The 20,482-nt window shown below is 39.8% G+C and overlaps 1 protein-coding gene across 6 annotated transcripts in view; it reads left to right on the forward strand.

Moving 5' to 3' along the window:
* The window catches only part of LOC112253121 (GDNF family receptor alpha-1), a 105,671-nt gene that overhangs the window by 20,273 nt on the left and 64,916 nt on the right, over positions 1–20,482 (forward strand). For 4 of the 6 annotated variants that reach the window (XM_024425055.2, XM_024425053.2, XM_024425054.2 and 1 more), the window contains one exon: positions 10,865–10,996. The exons of the other annotated variants lie outside the window; for them this stretch is intronic. In XM_024425055.2, the coding sequence (XP_024280823.1) occupies positions 10,865–10,996 (132 nt within the window). The remainder of the gene's footprint in view (positions 1–10,864; positions 10,997–20,482) is intronic. 6 annotated transcript variants of the gene reach the window in all.

Consider the following 20,482-nt stretch of genomic DNA (forward strand, 5'->3'; position numbering starts at 1 on the left):
AATCCATGCCCAGACAAATTGAGGCTGTTCTGAGGGCAAAAGCGTGTGCAACTCAATATTAGGGAGGTGTTCCTCATGTTTTATACACTCAGTGTACATCCAGTTCTAAGTTAATTACATTATTTTCAAATATTTTCTCCAGGCAGGTAGAATGCTTTTAGCCTTATGTTGAGTCAGGGTGAGTCACTTCCCACTGGGCAAAAACTGGTTGAATCAACGTTGTTGTCATGTCATTTCAAGCAAAAAATCAATGTGATGACTCTGAATTAATGTGGAAAACTGATTGGATTTGCAAAAAGTCATCAATGTAAGGGAATTTCTTTTTTCACCCAACTTTTAAACTTAATCCAATGACATGGTGATATCTTTTTTAATTTAATGTTGAATTCACGTAAATTGACAACTCAACCAAATGTAAATCAAAACTAAACAATGAAATGACATCTGTTCCCAGTAAGTCAGTCTCTTAAAATCTCCTAAATATAATAGCAAAATGTAGATTTCTGCCTAAATAGACATACCCTAAAGTAACTGTTACTCATGTGTAATTACATGACTCTGTATATTTGGAAAGAAAACATCTGGTAGAAGTTACATAGTTCAGAATACACAAGCACACACAAAATAACCTTTTTTGATTTTTTTATGTTAAAAGTCATCTTTCATTGACAAGCTATAAGTGAATGATTGATACCCAGAGCTGGAAACAAATCAGATGGCTTCTACAATATTTGAACAACATCCTAAAAAAATGGGATTGATAGACCTAACAACTAGAAATGAGCAGATGTTTTAGTAAGTGGTGTCAGGTGTGGTCACAGGACGTTTCCAAGTGTCCCTGAACCTCTCCAAAGTGGCTTATGTCTGTAAATTAGATAATTCCAGTGCTATTACATATTTGCAATCCCTACATGCTATTTGTTCAATATAAAAACACAATTTCTACCATTTCAACCTCTCCAAAGTACCTGAACTTTTAGTCTAGGCATATCCACTGTATTGATCCCACATACAAATTACAGTTTTACAAAAACAGTGTAAAAGCAACAGGTATACATAAAAAATATATATAAAAATGTCTTATCAAACCCCAAACTTGGTTACACACGTGTCATTCAGATGTAAAATAGGTGTAAAAATAGAAAAAAGCTGAACTATTTACAAATTGCATTTGTGTTCGTTTTACATCCCAGGTGTAGATGATTGGATTTCACTATCACCGTAGCTTGTGCATATCGTGATAGTCTTTGAAGCAGTCCCTCTCTGCCAGGAAACAAAAAGCAAATTGGCATTTTGGACAGAAGATCTGGCATTTCCCCCTTTTTCCCCCGTGTTTTGTGCAATGCTTGCAGTTCTTCCTTTTGTCTTTTGGCATATGTGTTGGATAGTGGCGCTCACCTTGAGTGGGGGTGTCTTGTGATGGTTGTGAGGTTGCTTTGGGCCCCCAATTCAGCCATTTCCAACACCAGCTGCTCTCTGAAGGCCAACTGGGAGAGAGGGGTTTGACCTTTTGCTTTGGCCATCTGCTTGTGGAGAATGAAAGCATTTACTGTAGCAATGTCCACAAAGTGGTAAGGAAAAGTCTTATACCACTTCCTGGTCTGGTGGAGGACCTGGTAGTAGCCTATCAGAGCATCAGATAGGTTGACACCCCCCATGTTGGCGTTGTAGTCCTTCACAGAAATGGGGACATTCTTCCTTTTCACCCTCCTTGAGACATGGTCGTTATTGAATGCCTTATGCTGTGTGGTGAGCATGGTTCCTTTCCTAGTGTCCTTCCATTTCACAAAAAGCAGCTTGTTAGTCCTGATCAAACCTATGGTCCCCCTCTCGGCTGTCTTTACCTTGTTGTTTACCTTGATCTTCGGGAAACCAATTCTGTTAGGAGGAATGGTGCCACAAGCCCCAATTTTATTTTTTCAAGAGGTCTATGAAAAGTGGATATCGAACCATCAGACAGGGTGATTGACATAGCAGTGGGGGGTGAAGACCTTGACTGGCGGGCGCGCTTGCTGGGGAGGGGTGGCTCCCAAACGTCATCATCCAAATCCTCTGCATCTTCCACTCTGTAGTGAATAAAATACAGGGATATGTTGTTATAAGACACACAGAATTTCAGTTGACTAAATTTACAAAACAACATTAGTGTAAAGTAAAAACACCAGGCCTAAACTTTATCTGTACAGTGACTCACATAGAAGGTGTCAAGCACACACACAATGCAAAAAGTAACACTTTGGAGACAAAGGCAGAGGTCAGAACCACAAATTAACAATGGCCATAAGAGTTCAGTGGTCTCTCCAAAGTTACAAGGATGAAACCTAGAACAGCAAACAGTGAACTAATTTGAAACATAGACAATAACTACTTTGGAATTATATAACATTAAAATGACTTGTTACATAGGTCTATGTAAATTAAATCAAAATCCTCGTAGTCCAAATCGCTCCCCTAATCCGAGTCTGACCAGTATTTTATTCAATGTTTCTATGTCGGTATACTTATTCATAGCTGTCGGTATACTTAATCATAGCTGTCTTCTTTTTAGCTTCCTGTTCAATATTCTTAGTTTTGACCTTTATTTCCCCCCATGAGAAGCCATATTTTATGCTGAAGCTATGAAATTAAAGCCATTAAATCTGTTTACAATGTAATGTAGCGTGCTTGGTGCGTCTCGTCTCTGAGCCAGTTAGCAATAGTTCACATTATGCATAAAAGGTTCTTGGCCTTGCTTAGTCCCACCCAGGTCAACTACATATCCCTGGAAAGCTTATCTCATTGGCTACAAGACTGTCAAGGTGCCATAGTAGCCAATACCCTGTGTAAGCAGGCAAAATCATATTTTTCATGCGCAGCGATATCGTCACTCGGTAGACATTCAATGTTGCCATTAAGTCACACATCATCAGATAGCATTGGCAATAGGCTCATTTCATACTCGCCATGTAGCTTTAGCTCAAACACAGACCAAATCGAAGTTAACCTAGTAAGATGTTTCCTGTTTGGTGTTAACGTTATGTAAAATAAATATTTTGACTCTCTGGGCTGGTGATCAGTAACGGTAGGTCACAGGCAGACATCCTCATGATCTGTGGAGTCCCAGCTTTTGGTGTGTATCAATGTGTTCTGTGTTTATTTCATTTATGTTTCACAACGCTAACCAGAATGTAGCTAGCAGCCATCTTGAAATTAGGTCATCGGCTCGGCCTGTCCTTATACATTTGTTTCCCCATATATTGTAGTAGGTCACACCAAAGATTTTAAGGCACAGATCAATAGCCAAGATACTCAGATTTCTGCAGACACCCTGCTTTTGCAGATAGGAGCTACCGTTCACATTTCAGACTGAATTGAATAAAAAACATCTAATAGGGTCCCCAAATATGGGGACTTTACATTCAAGAGGTTAATGTGGTAGAAGTTGCCACATGAGAAACTTAATCTGAAGAACAGAACAATCAAATTTTTGATTTGATTTCGATTTTCCATTTCAGTCACATTGACAAAAAATACTTTAATAACATCTCGACACACAAATGAATAAAATCAGCAGATAGCGAATTGGGCCTTTTTTGATGCAACACTCATTTACCACATCAGTGACCACATCATGCTTTGAGGCTGTAGCTGAGTTATGTGTTTCTTCTTCTTCTTCTTCTTCTAATACAAGTGGTGCAGCTTGTTTCTTTCCCCTCCATTTCCTTACAGAAATCCTAAGTCTCTCTCAGGGAGAACTACCTGTATTGATGTCTGTGTTTCTACTCGATTAAATGGATCATTAAATGCTTCTGGGTTTCCGGTGTCTGCAGAGCTCATTGCTTCTTATTAGCAAGAAGTGCCATGCTGTTGTCTGTGTGCCAGGTTAGGGTATCGGTAAAACATACTTAGTTTGGAGTGGTTCATGGGTAAAGGGTCACAAAAGCCACAACTGCTTTCATAAGACAGACAAGGTAGGTCATTTCAATCAAGGGAAATGGTTAACTCACACAGAGGTGGAATGCTCATGGATGAAGTACCAGACCATTGAATTTGTTTTGTACACTAATTTGTATGTTGGCATGTTTGCATGTGTGTATGGGTGTATGGGTGTATGTGTGTATGTGTGTATGTGTGTATGTGTGTATGTGTGTATGGGTGTATGGGTGTATGTGTATATGGGTGTATGGGTGTATGTGTGTATGGGTGTATGTGTGTATGGGTGTATGTGTGTATGTGTGTATGGGTGTATGGGTGTATGTGTATATGGGTGTATGGGTGTATGTGTGTATGGGTGTATGTGTGTATGGGTGTATGTGTGTATGTGTGTATGGGTGTATGTGTGTATATGTGTATGTGTGTATGGGTGTATGGGTGTATGTGTGTATGGGTGTATGTGTGTATGGGTGTATGTGTGTATGGGTGTATGGGTGTATGGGTGTATGTGTGTATGGGTGTATATGTGTATGGGTGTATGGGTGTATGGGTGTATGGGTGTATGTGTGTATGGGTGTATGTGTGTATGCATGAGCGAAAAAGCAAACAAGGAATAGAGGACGAGCATTCAATGAAATGGTTCCTTTTCCGCCCACCAGTTTGCCATCGTGTGATGCACTGATCCATAGAGAAGGCAGTAAGAACCAATTTCTCACAGATTCAAGTGGACTTCCATTATTCCCAGGCCATTTGCCCCTGCCCAAGAGGCAAGCAGTGGAGTAAATGGATGAATACACAGCAGAGTTACATATGAACATATTCAGGAACACTCACTGGCCTGGAGCCTTTCATACTGACCTATGTGCATACTTTTCTTTTCCTCGATCTTGAGAACTAGAATAACTAAAGGTTTGTTTGCTGTATGCGTGGCATAACACTGGAGGTTGACTCGTGAAAGTGTAAACTCATTGGAGGTTGACTCGTGAAAGTGTAAACTCATTGGAGGTTGACTCGTGAAAGTGTAAACTCATTGGAGGTTGACTCGTGGAAGTGTAAACTCATTGGAGGTTGACTCGTGGAAGTGTAAACTCATTGGAGGTTGACTCGTGGAAGTGTAAACTCATTGAAGGTTGACTCATGGAAGTGTAAACTCATTGGAGGTTGACTCGTGGAAGTGTAAACTCATTGGAGGTTGACTCGTGGAAGTGTAAACTCATTGGAGGTTGACTCGTGGAAGTGTACTGTAGCTTTAAACTGAAGAAAACTCAAATATGTTATTAAATGGTCTGGCTTATCGCCATGGAGATATAGCTACGGTACAATCACTCTGTTTGTAGATAAAGCCCCTTTAAATGTCAGACTATTGTCATTTAATGTTCAGTGCGCCAATGAGAAAAATGAAACCGGGGGAAAAATGTGACACAAAATGGAATAGTGAGTCTGGTGTGCAGGCGAGACTGGCTGGACTGAAATTGCCTAAATGATGAGGTAGTGGTGAAAAATCAACAAATCTGTGAAGTACTACTATGAATGAAGATGAGTTTCTATATCACTCCATTATTTTCTGAGACCTGTAGATGACCTTTCCCTGTTAAGTTTTGTGGTCTGAGCTGATGTTGTATCAGGATGATGATTGTGAGCTCAGCACATGAACACACAACTTGGCATTTCAATTATTTTAATCGAAGGGTGGCTGTATTTGGGATAAAAGACGATTCTGACATTGTCTCCTAATTTCCTTGTCCTTCTTCTCCCTACTTTTCCCTCTTTCCATGTTTTCTTTTCCTTCAGCATAAATCGTTAGAAACGGTGCTAAGGAAAATACTACAAGTGTCATTCGCTGCTCAGAAGCAATATTTTGTCTGATTCTGTCAAACTGGAGCCAATCCTGTGCTCTCTCTCTCTCTCTGAAGTCCTCGACCTTGAGCTGTGTATGTGTGAAAACATCAGTAGTAGTCCCAACCTTGCAAACAGACCACACAACACCTTAAATCCCCGTACTGACATGATGCTGAGAGCCTGTCAACACAGGTCACTACTGTTGGAATGCCACTCTAATAATGAACTCAGATCCCAGCGGTGTATGAGAACAGACTGCTGCTAGGTGTTCTTACAGAGTGAGAGGAGGGAGAGCCCACTGGGCACACACTGGTTAAATCAACTTTGTTTCCAAATCATTTCAATAAATTAATTAGAACCAACTTGGAATAGACGTTTAATTGATGTCTGTGCCCAGTGGGAGGAATGGGAAAGAGAATAGCATATGTTGGTTGGACCCGGGAGTACCTCTGCTCTTAATGGGGCTCCCGAGTGGCGCAGCGGTCTAAGGCACTGCATCTCAGTGCTTGAGGCATCACTACAGACACCCTGGTTTGAATCCAGGCTATATCCCAACCGGCTGTGATTGGGAGTCCCATAGGGCGGTGCACAATTGACCCAGCGTCGTCCGGGTATGGCCAGTGTAGGCCATCATTTTAAATAAGAATTTGTTGTTAACTGACTTGCCTAGTTAAATTATTATATATATATTTTAAATGGTGTGTTTGGACCCGGGAGTAGCTCTGCTCTTGATGGTGTGGTTGGACCCGAGTAGCTCTGCTCTTGATAGTGTGGTTGGACCCAGGAGTAGCTCTGCATTTAATAGTGTGGTTGGACCCGGGAGTAGCTCTGAAATTAATAGTGCGTTGGTAGAAGTATTTTGTCAGTTTGAACCCTGGTTTCCAACAACCAACCAAAACCCTTCTCAATGGTATTGCTTTGGTGTTTGACTCTCTGTACTTTCCCCAACTTAAAATGTTTGTGTGAGATAAAGAGAATTGAAAAGGACACGTGTTTGAAAACCATCTGCAGCGTTTCCATATCGATATTCCATGTGCCAGCTGACAAACAAATGTCATTAAAATGGCTACTTTGATAAAGCAACTCCCTTTGCCACTGTCTGGTTGTTTGTGTCAAGATGTGTCAATCACAGGCCAAGCCCGGGCCTCTGAAGTCTGGGTACAGCGGTGCTCTGTCTGTCAGAGTTGTGGCCTCAGCCTCCTTAGTGAGCATTGACTGAGATAGCGGTTCTATGTTAACGTTCCCTTACTCCCTCCTTCCAATTTTACAAGGTTATTCTGTTACACTAAAGACTTCCAAATCCTCCTAGAGTGTTTGCTGTCGAAGGGAGACATCGCATCTGAAAGCGAATCAATAGCCAGCCATGTTAAAATAGAAACTTGAGGCTGTGCGTACAAGAAACTATTGATTTGTCTTTTCGCCCTAGCTCTTCCGTTGGACTGGATAAAATTATAATCCCTCTGTTGCAGGGTGCACAATGCACATCGTTCTGGAGAATTGAGGAGTATCCACTGGGTTGTCTTGACTCCTCCATTCTTATCGGCCATATTAGAAAATGTAGAGCAGGGATCATCAACTTGATTCAGCCGCGGGTACATTTTTTGATGAGCGGATGGTCGGCGGGTGGAAACAAAATGAATTATAATTTGTAGACTGCAAATTGACCGCAAGAATCCCAAACAGATATGTTTGACTGTCGAAACGTTGGTTATCAGGTTATTAAATGGTTGCATCTGAACTCCTAGAGTGGCTGGCTAATGATTCTCCTTTTCTTTTTCAAGTGTTCTACTCCGCTAGCCAGCACCTCGCCTAAACAGGTGTTCTACTCCGCTAGCCAGCATCTCGCCTAAACAGGTGTTCTACTCCGCTAGCCAGCACCTCGCCTAAACAGGTGTTCTATTCCACTAGCCAGCACCTCGCCTAAACAGGTGTTCTACTCCGCTAGCCAGCACCTCGCCTAAACAGGTGTTCTACTCCGCTAGCCAGCACCTCGCCTAAACAGGTGTTCTACTCCGCTAGCCAGCACCTCGCCTAAACAGGTGTTCTACTCCGCTAGCCAGCACCTCGCCTAAACAGGTGTTCTACTCCGCTAGCCAGCACCTCGCCTAAACAGGTGTTCTACTCCGCTAGCCAGCACCTCGCCTAAACAGGTGTTCTACTCCGCTAGCCAGCACCTCGCCTAAACAGGTGTTCTACTCCACTAGCGCACCTCGCCTAAACAGGTGTTCTACTCCGCTAGCCAGCACCTCGCCTCAACAGGTGTTCTACTCCGCTAGCCAGCACCTCGCCTAAACAGGTGTTCTACTCCACTAGCCAGCACCTCGCCTAAACAGGTGTTCTACTCCGCTAGCCAGCACCTCGCCTAAACAGGTGTGCAATTTTTCCGCCTCCAGATTATAATGTTTGACTAAAACATAATCAATTCAAACCTTGCTTACATTTGTTCATGATTACGTGTTTCTCTATTATGTGTGGGAACAGATTTCTTATATTAAAATCACTTGGAGCTTAATTCCTTGTGTTTTTACAGTCTTTTATGTCCAACAATGAAAAGAAAAAACGTTTAAAAAAGCTTCTTTTTGATTTTGTTGCTCAGAAAACTTTCCAAATGAAACCAGTTGGGGAACCCTGATGTGGAGATTGATTATATATATATATTTCATTTTTCATTTAGCAGAGGCTCTTATCCAGTGCAACTTACAGTTTTCTCAGTTATAGTAAAAAGCCAGTGCTAGTAGGAAAAAGTAAAGTGCGAGTGTTAGTTCACGAAAGGCAAGGGTGGTTCAAGATTAGATCCCGATGAAGGTTTTAAATATGTTTTTTTATACCGAAGCTTTACATAGCTTCCAGGATGTCTGTTGTAGTCTGTCTTACTTTCATCCAAATGTCTATAGCTGTCCCTCCAAATCACACGGGGGATTTAGCCACAGGTCGTAGGGTCTTTAGCTGCTAAATGCGCATACCGTTCCAGACATTACTCTCACAGCTGCACCCTAATGGCAGAATAATGCCAACAGCAGCATCGGGTTCCAGCCTTGTCCCTGCGTCTAGCTCTATGCGGCCAAAAAATAATTGAGTTAAAGGTGACCAGAATGGAGTCCTGAGAGTTTTCTGATTGGATATAAAGTGGGAGAGTGATTCATCATAGTTAATTGACGCTCCTGACAGCTCGATTCACCAGGGGCATCACATGTGCCAGCTACCTCTAATGCTTTTCTGCCCAGATGCATGCACATTTGCATAATTACCTATACAGCAAACAGTGAGGTGTCAGTCTAAAGTCAGATAAATGTTGTGAGTAACCACGTTTGATCAAATTGTCAACCCCCCACACACATTTAAAAAATATTAATTGGTACAATACAGTTAGTGATGAATTGGTTGGGATTCAATTGATCATTATGCAAGAGCATACATACTGCCAGACTCAGAGATGTTAGCCTTGGGTGGAGCGACATTCCTAAGCCCTCAAATGAAGTGAGAGAATATAGATGTTAATCCTTTTTTAAGGCTGCAGCTGTTTTGTTTTCCAGCCGAGAAGGAGGTAATGGTCTGTTTTTGTGTGTCTGTGACTTCTAATCATGGCTGGAAATGCTAGTAGTCCTCTGATTATACAAGACAATGTGCTGCAGCTCTTGTCTCGAGAGAACAACCCCCCCCAACACTTTTAATCACATTTTCACTCTGTAAACTTCCTGGAAAACAGACGACCATGAAAAGATGCATATCTCCAGTATCCAGCTGTTTTTGGCTTTGCGACATTCTTGATCTCAAGCATGTTAAATGAGGGCATTGATACTAGATTTGCATCTGTGCTGTGTGCCACTAATATACAAACATCTTCAGATGTTCCATTTGGGTATAGTTTGTGTAAGTCCATCAATTGAACGTACAGTATACTTACCAAATATTTGTGTGTACATTTTTGTTTACATTAAAATACCTATCACATTACACATTTAGTAATGACAGGATGCATTTGAAACTTCACCCACAGTAAAACTTTTGTATGACATATTTTATCGTGCTTGTGCATTGATAAGCACACCAAAGAACACCAAATCCGGCAATAACGCTACGTAATTAAAGTTGCACATGGCACTTCTAAAAGCCTATTTCACACCATAGCAAGATAAAGTTTCTTTCATGTTGATTTAGGAAAAAATGAAGACGTGGCACTGACTCACCTATGGATTGATGTCTCACCATAGTCTCGAGTTCAGCGTTCGACTAGCCACATGCGGCATGCACACGCAGTTACAAGCCTGCTAGAGTTAGCAGCAGGCATACGAGCAATATCCACAGTCGTAATACGGATGACGCCTGAGCTGGAATGTGAGGCTAACTGAAGCTGCCTAGCTTTAGAAAACCCTGAGTAGATCTAGCTAGCATCATAGTAGACCACTAGGGTCTTTGATTTGCCACCAGCTACCATAAATTAACAACTTATGAGGGGGATATGAGTGGGTATTGTTGTGGGTGTTCATGGGTAGTATGGGTAGAAAATGCAAAAATACTTCATATACCTGTCTAGTCGCCATTGAGCTGTATCTCATGTTGTGTAATATACACTGAGTATACAAAACATTAAGAACACATGTTTGGTATACTCAGTGTAATTAGCAGGCCAGTGACCTGGGAATGGCATCTATCCTCCATTTCCTTGTTTTTGGTGCTACCAGCTTAACCAGAAACTGGCTGTTGTCAAAAAGCTGTCTCTAAGAACTATACTCCCTCAGCAAAATGCTGCCCAACGCAAGACCTCCTCTCTTCTCCTTTGTATTGTCCCAAACCTTCCACTAACAAGACCTCCCCTCTTCTCCTTTGTACTGTCCCAAACCTTCCACTAACAAGACCTCCCCTCTTCTCCTTTGTACTGTCCCAAACCTTCCACTAACAAGACCTCCCCTCTTCTCCTTTGTATGATAGCAAACCTTCCACTAACAAGACCTCAGCAAGCTGTATTCCTCTTTAACACCTTTCCCTTCCCCGCCTGGTGACTCTCCTGCCTCTGACCTGTCCCCTTTAACCTCTGAGTGTGGCCTGTCCCCTGGTCCACTGTACTGTGAGCTCTGTTCACCCTGTGGTCCTGAATGAAGCACATTTCTTGCAGAGGAAGGGGTCATCGGCGACCCCAGGAGCGGCACTGTCACAGTGCCCACAGGGAGGGGGCCCCAAGTCAGGGGCCGAGGAGTGGAAGACCCCAGTAGAAACAGGAGAGCTCATCCCAATTGGGCAATTCTGGGTAATTAACCTCAAAACTTACAGTATGCACGGCAGGAAGTGTGTGTGTAAAGGTGTGTGCACAGGTGCGTTTGTGTTTGTGTGAGAGATAGAGAGAGAGAGAGAGAGAGAGAGAGAGGAGAAATAAATAAAGCTGGGTGGGTGGGTGGGTGGGGGTTAATAAGGTTTTTCAGGAGTTGATGAGAACCAGTATTATATTACATGGTTTATGTTGATGAGAACCAGTATTATATTACATGGTTTATGTTGATGAGAACCAGTATTATATTACATGGTTTATGTTGATGAGAACCAGTATTATATTACATGGTTTATGTTGATGAGAACCAGTATTATATTACATGGGTTATGTTGATGAGAACCAGTATTATATTTGAAGGGTTATGTCGATGAGAACCAGTATTATATTACATGGTTTATGTTGATGAGAACCAGTATTATATTACGTGGGTTATGTTTATGAGAACCAGTATTATATTACATGGGTTATGTTGATGAGAACCAGTATTATATTACGTGGGTTATAATGATGAGAACCAGTATTATATTACATGGGTTATGTTGATGAGAACCAGTATTATATCATGTGGGTTTAGGCGATGAGAACCAGTATTATATTACATGGGTTATGTTGATGAGAACCAGTATTATATCATGTGGGTTATGATGATGAGAACCAGTATTATATTTGAAGGGTTATGTCGATGAGAACCAGTATTATATTACATGGGTTATGTCGATGAGAACCAGTATTATATTACGTGGGTTATGTTGATGAGAACCAGTATTATATTACATGGGTTATGTTGATGAGAACCAGTATTATATTTGAAGGGTTATGTCGATGAGAACCAGTATTATATTACATGGGTTATGTCGATGAGAACCAGTATTATATTACGTGGGTTATGTTGATGAGAACCAGTATTATATCATGTGGGTTTAGGCGATGAGAACCAGTATTATATTACATGGGTTATGTTGATGAGAACCAGTATTATATCATGTGGGTTATGATGATGAGAACCAGTATTATATTATATGGGTTATGTTGATGAGAACCAGTATTATATTACATGGGTTATAATGATGAGAACCAGTATTATATCATGTGGGTTATGTTGATGAGAACCAGTATTATATCATGTGGGTTATTATGATGAGAACCAGTATTATATTACATGGGTTATGTTGATGAGAACCAGTATTATATTACATGGGTTATAATGATGAGAACCAGTATTATATCATGTGGGTTATAATGATGAGAACCAGTATTATATTACATGGGTTATAATGATGAGAACCAGTATTATATCATGTGGGTTATAATGATGAGAACCAGTATTATATCATGTGGGTTATGTCGATGAGAACCAGTATTGTATTACATGGGTTATATTGATGAGAACCAGTATTATATTACGTGGGTTATGTTGATGAGAACCAGTATTATATTACATGGGTTATAATGATGAGAACCAGTATTATATCATGTGGGTTATAATGATGAGAACCAGTATTATATTACATGGGTTATAATGATGAGAACCAGTATTATATTACATGGGTTATAATGATGACAACCAGTATTATATCATGTGGGTTATGTCGATGAGAACCATTATTGTATTACATGGGTTATATTGATGAGAACCAGTATTATATTACGTGGGTTATATTGATGAGAACCAGTATTATATTACATGGGTTATGTTGATGAGAACCAGTATTATATTACGTGGGTTATATTGATGACAACCAGTATTATATTACATGGGTTATGTTGATGAGAACCAGTATTATATTGCATGGGTTATGTTGATGAGAACCAGTATTATATTTGAAGGGTTATGTCGATGAGAACCAGTATTATATTACATGGGTTATGTCGATGAGAACCAGTATTATATTACGTGGGTTATGTTGATGAGAACCAGTATTATATTACGTGGGTTATGTTTATGAGAACCAGTATTATATTACATGGGTTATGTTGATGAGAACCAGTATTATATTACGTGGGTTATAATGATGAGAACCAGTATTATATTACATGGGTTATGTTGATGAGAACCAGTATTATATTACATGGGTCATGTTGATGAGAACCAGTATTATATTTGAAGGGTTATGTCGATGAGAACCAGTATTATATTACATGGGTTATGTCGATGAGAACCAGTATTATATTACGTGGGTTATGTTGATGAGAACCAGTATTATATTATGTGGGTTATGTTGATGAGAACCAGTATTATATTTGAAGGGTTATGTCGATGAGAACCAGTATTATATTACATGGGTTATGTCAATGAGAACCAGTCTTATATTACGTGGGTTATGTTGATGAGAACCAGTATTATATCATGTGGGTTATGTCGATGAGAACCAGTATTATATTACATGGGTTATGTTGATGAGAACCAGTATTATATCATGTGGGTTATGATGATGAGAACCAGTATTATATGGGTTATATTGATGAGAACCAGTATTATATTACATGGGTTATAATGATGAGAACCAGTATTATATCATGTGGGTTATTATGATGAGAACCAGTATTATATTACATGGGTTATGTTGATGAGAACCAGTATTATATTACATGGGTTATAATGATGAGAACCAGTATTATATCATGTGGGTTATAATGATGAGAACCAGTATTATATTACATGGGTTATAATGATGAGAACCAGTATTATATCATGTGGGTTATAATGATGAGAACCAGTATTATATCATGTGGGTTATTATGATGAGAACCAGTATTATATTACATGGGTTATGTTGATGAGAACCAGTATTATATTACATGGGTTATAATGATGAGAACCAGTATTATATCATAATGATGAGAACCAGGTTATATCATGATGAGAACCAGTATTATATTACATGGGTTATAATGATGAGAACCAGTATTATATCATGTGGGTTATAATGATGAGAACCAGTATTATATCATGTGGGTTATGTCGATGAGAACCAGTATTGTATTACATGGGTTATATTGATGAGAACCAGTATTATATTACGTGGGTTATGTTGATGAGAACCAGTATTATATTTATGTTATATTGATGAGAACCAGTATTATATTACATGGGTTATAATGATGAGAACCAGTATTATATTACATGTGGGTTATAATGATGAGAACCAGTATTATATTACATGGGTTATAATGATGAGAACCAGTATTATATTACATGGGTTATAATGATGAGAACCAGTATTATATCATGTGGGTTATAATGATGAGAACCAGTATTATATTACATGGGTTATAATGATGAGAACCAGTATTATATCATGTGGGTTATATTGATGAGAACCAGTATTATATTACATGGGTTATGTTGATGAGAACCAGTATTATATTACGTGGGTTATATTGATGAGAACCAGTATTATATTACATGGGTTATGTTGATGAGAACCAGTATTATATTACATGGGTCATGTTGATGAGAACCAGTATTATATTTGAAGGTTTATGTCGATGAGAACCAGTATTATATTACATGGGTTATGTCGATGAGAACCAGTATTATATTACGTGGGTTATGTTGATGAGAACCAGTATTATATTACGTGGGTTATAATGATGAGAACCAGTATTATATTACATGGGTTATGTTGATGAGAACCAGTATTATATTACATGGGTCATGTTGATGAGAACCAGTATTATATTTGAAGGGTTATGTCGATGAGAACCAGTATTATATTACGTGGGTTATGTTGATGAGAACCAGTATTATATTATGTGGGTTATGTTGATGAGAACCAGTATTATATTTGAAGGGTTATGTCGATGAGAACCAGTATTATATTACATGGGTTATGTTGATGAGAACCAGTATTATATCATGTGGGTTATGATGATGAGAACCAGTATTATATTATATGGGTTATGTTGATGAGAACCAGTATTATAATACATGGGTTATAATGATGAGAACCAGTATTATATCATGTGGGTTATGTTGATGAGAACCAGTATTATATCATGTGGGTTATTATGATGAGAACCAGTATTATATTACATGGGTTATGTTGATGAGTACCAGTATTATATTACATGGGTTATAATGATGAGAACCAGTATTATATTACGTGGGTTATGTTGATGAGAACCAGTATTATATCATGTGGGTTATGTTGATGAGAACCAGTATTATATTATATGGGTTATGATGATGAGAACCAGTATTATATCATGTGGGTTATATTGATGAGAACCAGTATTATATTACATGGGTTATGTTGATGAGAACCAGTATTATATTTAATGGGTGATGTTGATGAGAACCAGTATTATAGTACATTGGTTTGTTACGATATTGTGCTTTTGCATTTGTTTGTAGTTGATTTGAAGACTGCTGTGGGATGAAATTGTTCTATTCTTTTTTATAATAGGGTTTTGTAACAAATATCAATAAGATTATGACAAAAAGTTACAGTATGTAGACTTCAGTCGATATCATCCAGCCCTAAGATAAATAGTTGTTTAGGTGGTAGCTAAGTCAGGATGAGGGTTGCAGCATCCTTGGGAAATATATTATAGAGCAGATGTGCTCTAAGCTCAAGCCCTGGGGAGCAGAGAGAAAGATTATGGGGAGAGTTGGGTTTCACCACCCTGGACCATTTTACATTCTCATAATATTAAAAAGAGTGTAAATATTTGATATGGTTGTTTAAGTGGCTGTTTGTGGGTAAGGTCAGTGGTGTAGTGGAGGGTAAATTCATGTAAAAGCCGCTACGCACTTTTTTTGTTTTGCACAATCGTTCCCCAACTATAGCAGAAAATACATGGCAAATGTAGGGAGCGTTCCATTCTTTTTACCACTACATCACAGGACACACACAAACACACACACACACATAACACACACACACACACACCAAACACCCATACCCACTCCCAGTGTTGTGCTTGCTCTGTGTTGCTGAAGGGGTGGACATCTCTTCAGTGAGTGTTCAGGGGGATCTGGGGGTCTTAACTCACTGTATGAGGTGGCAAAACCCTGGTTCATTCTCACACTGAGCCATTTGGAATACATACAATTTAAAAACACTCATGAAGGCAAACCTGTAACAAATGCATCACATGGTCACGTACAAATGCATCACAATGTAAGGACTGTGGGGGAGGGCATTGTAAGGACTGTGGGGAGGGCATTGTAAGGACTGTGGGGAGGGCATTGTAAGGACTGTGGGGGAGGGCATTGTAAGGACTGTGGGGGAGGGCATTGTGTGTGGATAAGAATTTTGTTCGCTTAAAATGCTTTTAGATCACAACAAAATCACACACAAAAATACAAATACAATAAATAACCTGAAAAACAAAACAGATCAAAAAAACTAAACAGGCTAAGAAACGGAAATATACTTCATTTAGTAATATGATACAAGTAATTGTTGACCATAAAAAATATCATAATAAAACAATAATAGTAATATTATATGTATTCAGTGTATATACTTTTTTTTACAAGGTATCCTTTGTTTTTCATTCCTGCTAACTCATTCACTCTCCCAAAAACAAACCTAAATCTAAAACTAAACACCTTATTTAGTGTCATGCAATTTGGTGTTTGGTTGTATCGTGGCCCACCTACTCACATTGAATGAATAATTCAGTAACCTCACCACGCAATAAATGAAGGATACAGAGGACCGTTTTCCCTACATGTTCTACAAGAGTGACAAGCGCTCTCCATTAAAAACAGTTACTTTCACGCCAGTGTTTGCCGTCTTATACCGAGACATTGTGGGAGTGAAAACAGAAGTGGTGTTTCCTCTGATTTAATGGGATTAAGAGGCAAAACATGTCACACAAATATAGCCAGTGCTAATATAACCAGTGATTCTACCAGTCTGCCAGGGTATTGAAGGTCCAGTGCTAATATAACCAGGGATTCTACCAGTCTGCCAGGGTATTGAAGGTCCAGTGCTAATATAACCAGGGATTCTACCAGTCTACCAGGGTATTGAAGGTCCAGTGCTAATATAACCAGGGATTCTACCAGTCTGCCAGGGCATTGAAGGTCCAGTGCTAATATAACCAGGGATTCTACCAGTCTACCAGGGTATTGAAGGTCCAGTGCTAATATAACCAGGGATTCTACCAGTCTGCCAGGGTATTGAAGGTCCAGTGCTAATATAACCAGGGATTCTACCAGTCTGCCAGGGTATTGAAGGTCCAGTGCTAATATAACCAGGGATTCTACCAGTCTGCCAGGGTGTTGAAGGTCCAGTGCTAATATAACCAGGGATTCTACCAGTCTGCCAGGGTATTGAAGGTCCAGTGCTAATATAACCAGGGATTCTACCAGTCTGCCAGGGCATTGAAGGTCCAGTGCTAATATAACCAGGGATTCTACCAGTCTGCCAGGGTATTGAAGGTCCAGTGCTAATATAACCAGGGATTCTACCAGTCTACCAGGGTATTGAAGGTCCAGTGCTAATATAACCAGGGATTCTACCAGTCTGCCAGGGCATTGAAGGTCCAGTGCTAATATAACCAGGGATTCTACCAGTCTACCAGGGTATTGAAGGTCCAGTGCTAATATAACCAGGGATTCTACCAGTCTGCCAGGGTATTGAAGGTCCAGTGCTAATATAACCAGGGATTCTACCAGTCTGCCAGGGTATTGAAGGTCCAGTGCTAATATAACCAGGGATTCTACCAGTCTGCCAGGGTATTGAAGGTCCAGTGCTAATATAACCAGGGATTCTACCAGTCTGCCAGGGTATTGAAGGTCCAGTGCTAATATAACCAGGGATTCTACCAGTCTGCCAGGGTATTGAAGGTCCAGTGCTAATATAACCAGGGATTCTACCAGTCTGCCAGGGTATTGAAGGTCCAGTGCTAATATAACCAGGGATTCTACCAGTCTGCCAGGGTATTGAAGGTCCAGTGCTAATATAACCAGGGATTCTACCAGTCTGCCAGGGTATTGAAGGTCCAGTGCTAATATAACCAGGGATTCTACCAGTCTGCCAGGGTATTGAAGGTCCAGTGCTAATATAACCAGGGATTCTACCAGTCTGCCAGGGTATTGAAGGTCCAGTGCTAATATAACCAGGGATTCTACCAGTCTGCCAGGGTATTGAAGGTCCAGTGCTAATATAACCAGGGATTCTACCAGTCTGCCAGGGTATTGAAGGTCCAGTGCTAATATAACCAGGGGGTATTCTGCTACCAGTCTGTCTGCCAGGGTATTGAAGGTCCAGTGCTAATATAACCAGGGATTCTACCAGTCTGCCAGGGCATTGAAGGTCCAGTGCTAATATAACCAGGGATTCTACCAGTCTGCCAGGGTATTGAAGGTCCAGTGCTAATATAACCAGGGATTCTACCAGTCTGCCAGGGTATTGAAGGTCCAGTGCTAATATAACCAGGGATTCTACCAGTCTGCCAGGGTATTGAAGGTCCAGTGCTAATATAACCAGGGATTCTACCAGTCTGCCAGGGTATTGAAGGTCCAGTGCTAATATAACCAGGGATTCTACCAGTCTGCCAGGGTATTGAGGGTCCAGTGCTAATATAACCAGGGATTCTACCAGTCTGCCAGGGCATTGAAGGTCCAGTGGCCCTGCTAAATGTGCTAAAGCCTTATCATTTTGTTTTGATAGGTGTTGGATTCAGCAGGGAGTGTGTTGAGTTCTCTCCACCTCTCAGTGGCTTACAGTTAATACCACTGCCAAGTTTGTGAGAACCAGGGCCCTCAGGGAGGAACGTTCAGATGAATTAAAACTCAAATCCCCTGAATGTTGTTAGACATTGTTAAAGTTAAAGACTTAAAGACCGTAAAGACTTTTTGGAAATATTAATCACATTATTAAAGCAGATTTATTGTTTTAAGTAATTAGTCATTTAATAGCATCACATCCTGTTGGGTAAGTGTACTTTTTGTGTGGAAGTGTTGTAGCATATTCTGATGAGGTTGTTGCTGTTTTAACCATATTAATTAAGTGGACATCTCTGTTTTATCAGAATGGATGATAAATCAAAGTTGCGTACTTTTATATGATTTTGTAATCCTCATACACAGATCATCTAGGGAAATGCCTAGAAAATCAGACCAGTGTCTCTTTCAACACGATTCTAAATGCCATACCTTTCCTTTGTTTTAGACTATTCTCAATAATGAATTAACTTTCAAGAAAATCTCTCACATAGATTCCAGACTGAGTGTAATTATAGTTCTTTGAATCAAATCAAATCAAATCAAATCAAATCAAATTTTATTTGTCACATACACATGGTTAGCAGATGTTAATGCGAGTGTAGCGAAATGCTTGTGCTTCTAGTTCCGACAATGCAGTAATAACGAGCAAGTAATCTAACTAACAATTCCAAAAAAAACTACTGTCATACACAGTGTAAGGGGATAAAGAATATGTACATAAGGATATATGAATGAGTGATGGTACAGAGCATGATATCGAGTACAGTATATACATATGAGATAAGTATGTAAACCAAGTGGCATAGTTAAAGTGGCTAGTGATACATGTATTACATAAGGATGCAGTCGATGATATAGAATACAGTATCAACGTATGCATATGAGATGAACAATGTAGGGTAAGTAACATTATATAAGGTAGCATTGTTTAAAGTGGCTAGTGATATATTTACATCATTTCCCATCGATTCCCATGATTAAAGTGGCTGGAGTAGAGTCAGTGTCATTGACAGTGTGTTGGCAGTAGCCACTCAATGTTAGTGGTGGCTGTTTAACAGTCTGATGGCCTTGAGATAGAAGCTGTTTTTCAGTCTCTCGGTCCCAGCTTTGATGCACCTGTACTGACCTCGCCTTCTGGATGGCAGCGGGGTGAACAGGCAGTGGCTCGGGTGGTTGATGTCCTTGATGATCTTTATGGCGATGATCTTTTGACGATGTTAATATTTGTATTTTTGGAGTGTACATGTTGTACTTTGTCAGGGAAATTAAATTCACCTTATTAGCATAATATAAAGCTAGCTCCAGAGAGAGACTTAGGTCCTGTGTGAATATTCCAAGCAGTTTATACCGGTGGGTTTGTTTGCTGTTAGGCCTTCTGCTCTGCTCTCCACTCTTTCATGTACTGTTTGTTTAGTTTCCGGCCATTTGCGATCGGTACTTAAAACTTCTTATAGCTAGCGACACCCCTCGACAACATTCCGCTGAAAAGGCAGTGCGCGAAATTCAAAAATATTTTTGGGATATATGTAACTTTCCTACATTAACAAGTGCAATACACCAAATGAAAGATAAACGTATTGTTAATCTACCCATTGTGTCCGATTTCAAAAAGGCTTTACAGCGAAAGCACAACATATGATTATGTTAGGTCAGAGCCAAGTCACAAAACACACACAGCCATTTTTCCAGCCAAAGAGAGGAGTCACAAAAAGCAGAAATATAGATAAAATTAATCACTAACCTTTGATCTTCATCAGATGACACTCATAGGACATCAT

This window comes from Oncorhynchus tshawytscha, linkage group LG06 (genome assembly GCF_018296145.1).
Source record: "Oncorhynchus tshawytscha isolate Ot180627B linkage group LG06, Otsh_v2.0, whole genome shotgun sequence".
NCBI classification, from domain to species: Eukaryota; Metazoa; Chordata; class Actinopteri; order Salmoniformes; family Salmonidae; genus Oncorhynchus; species Oncorhynchus tshawytscha.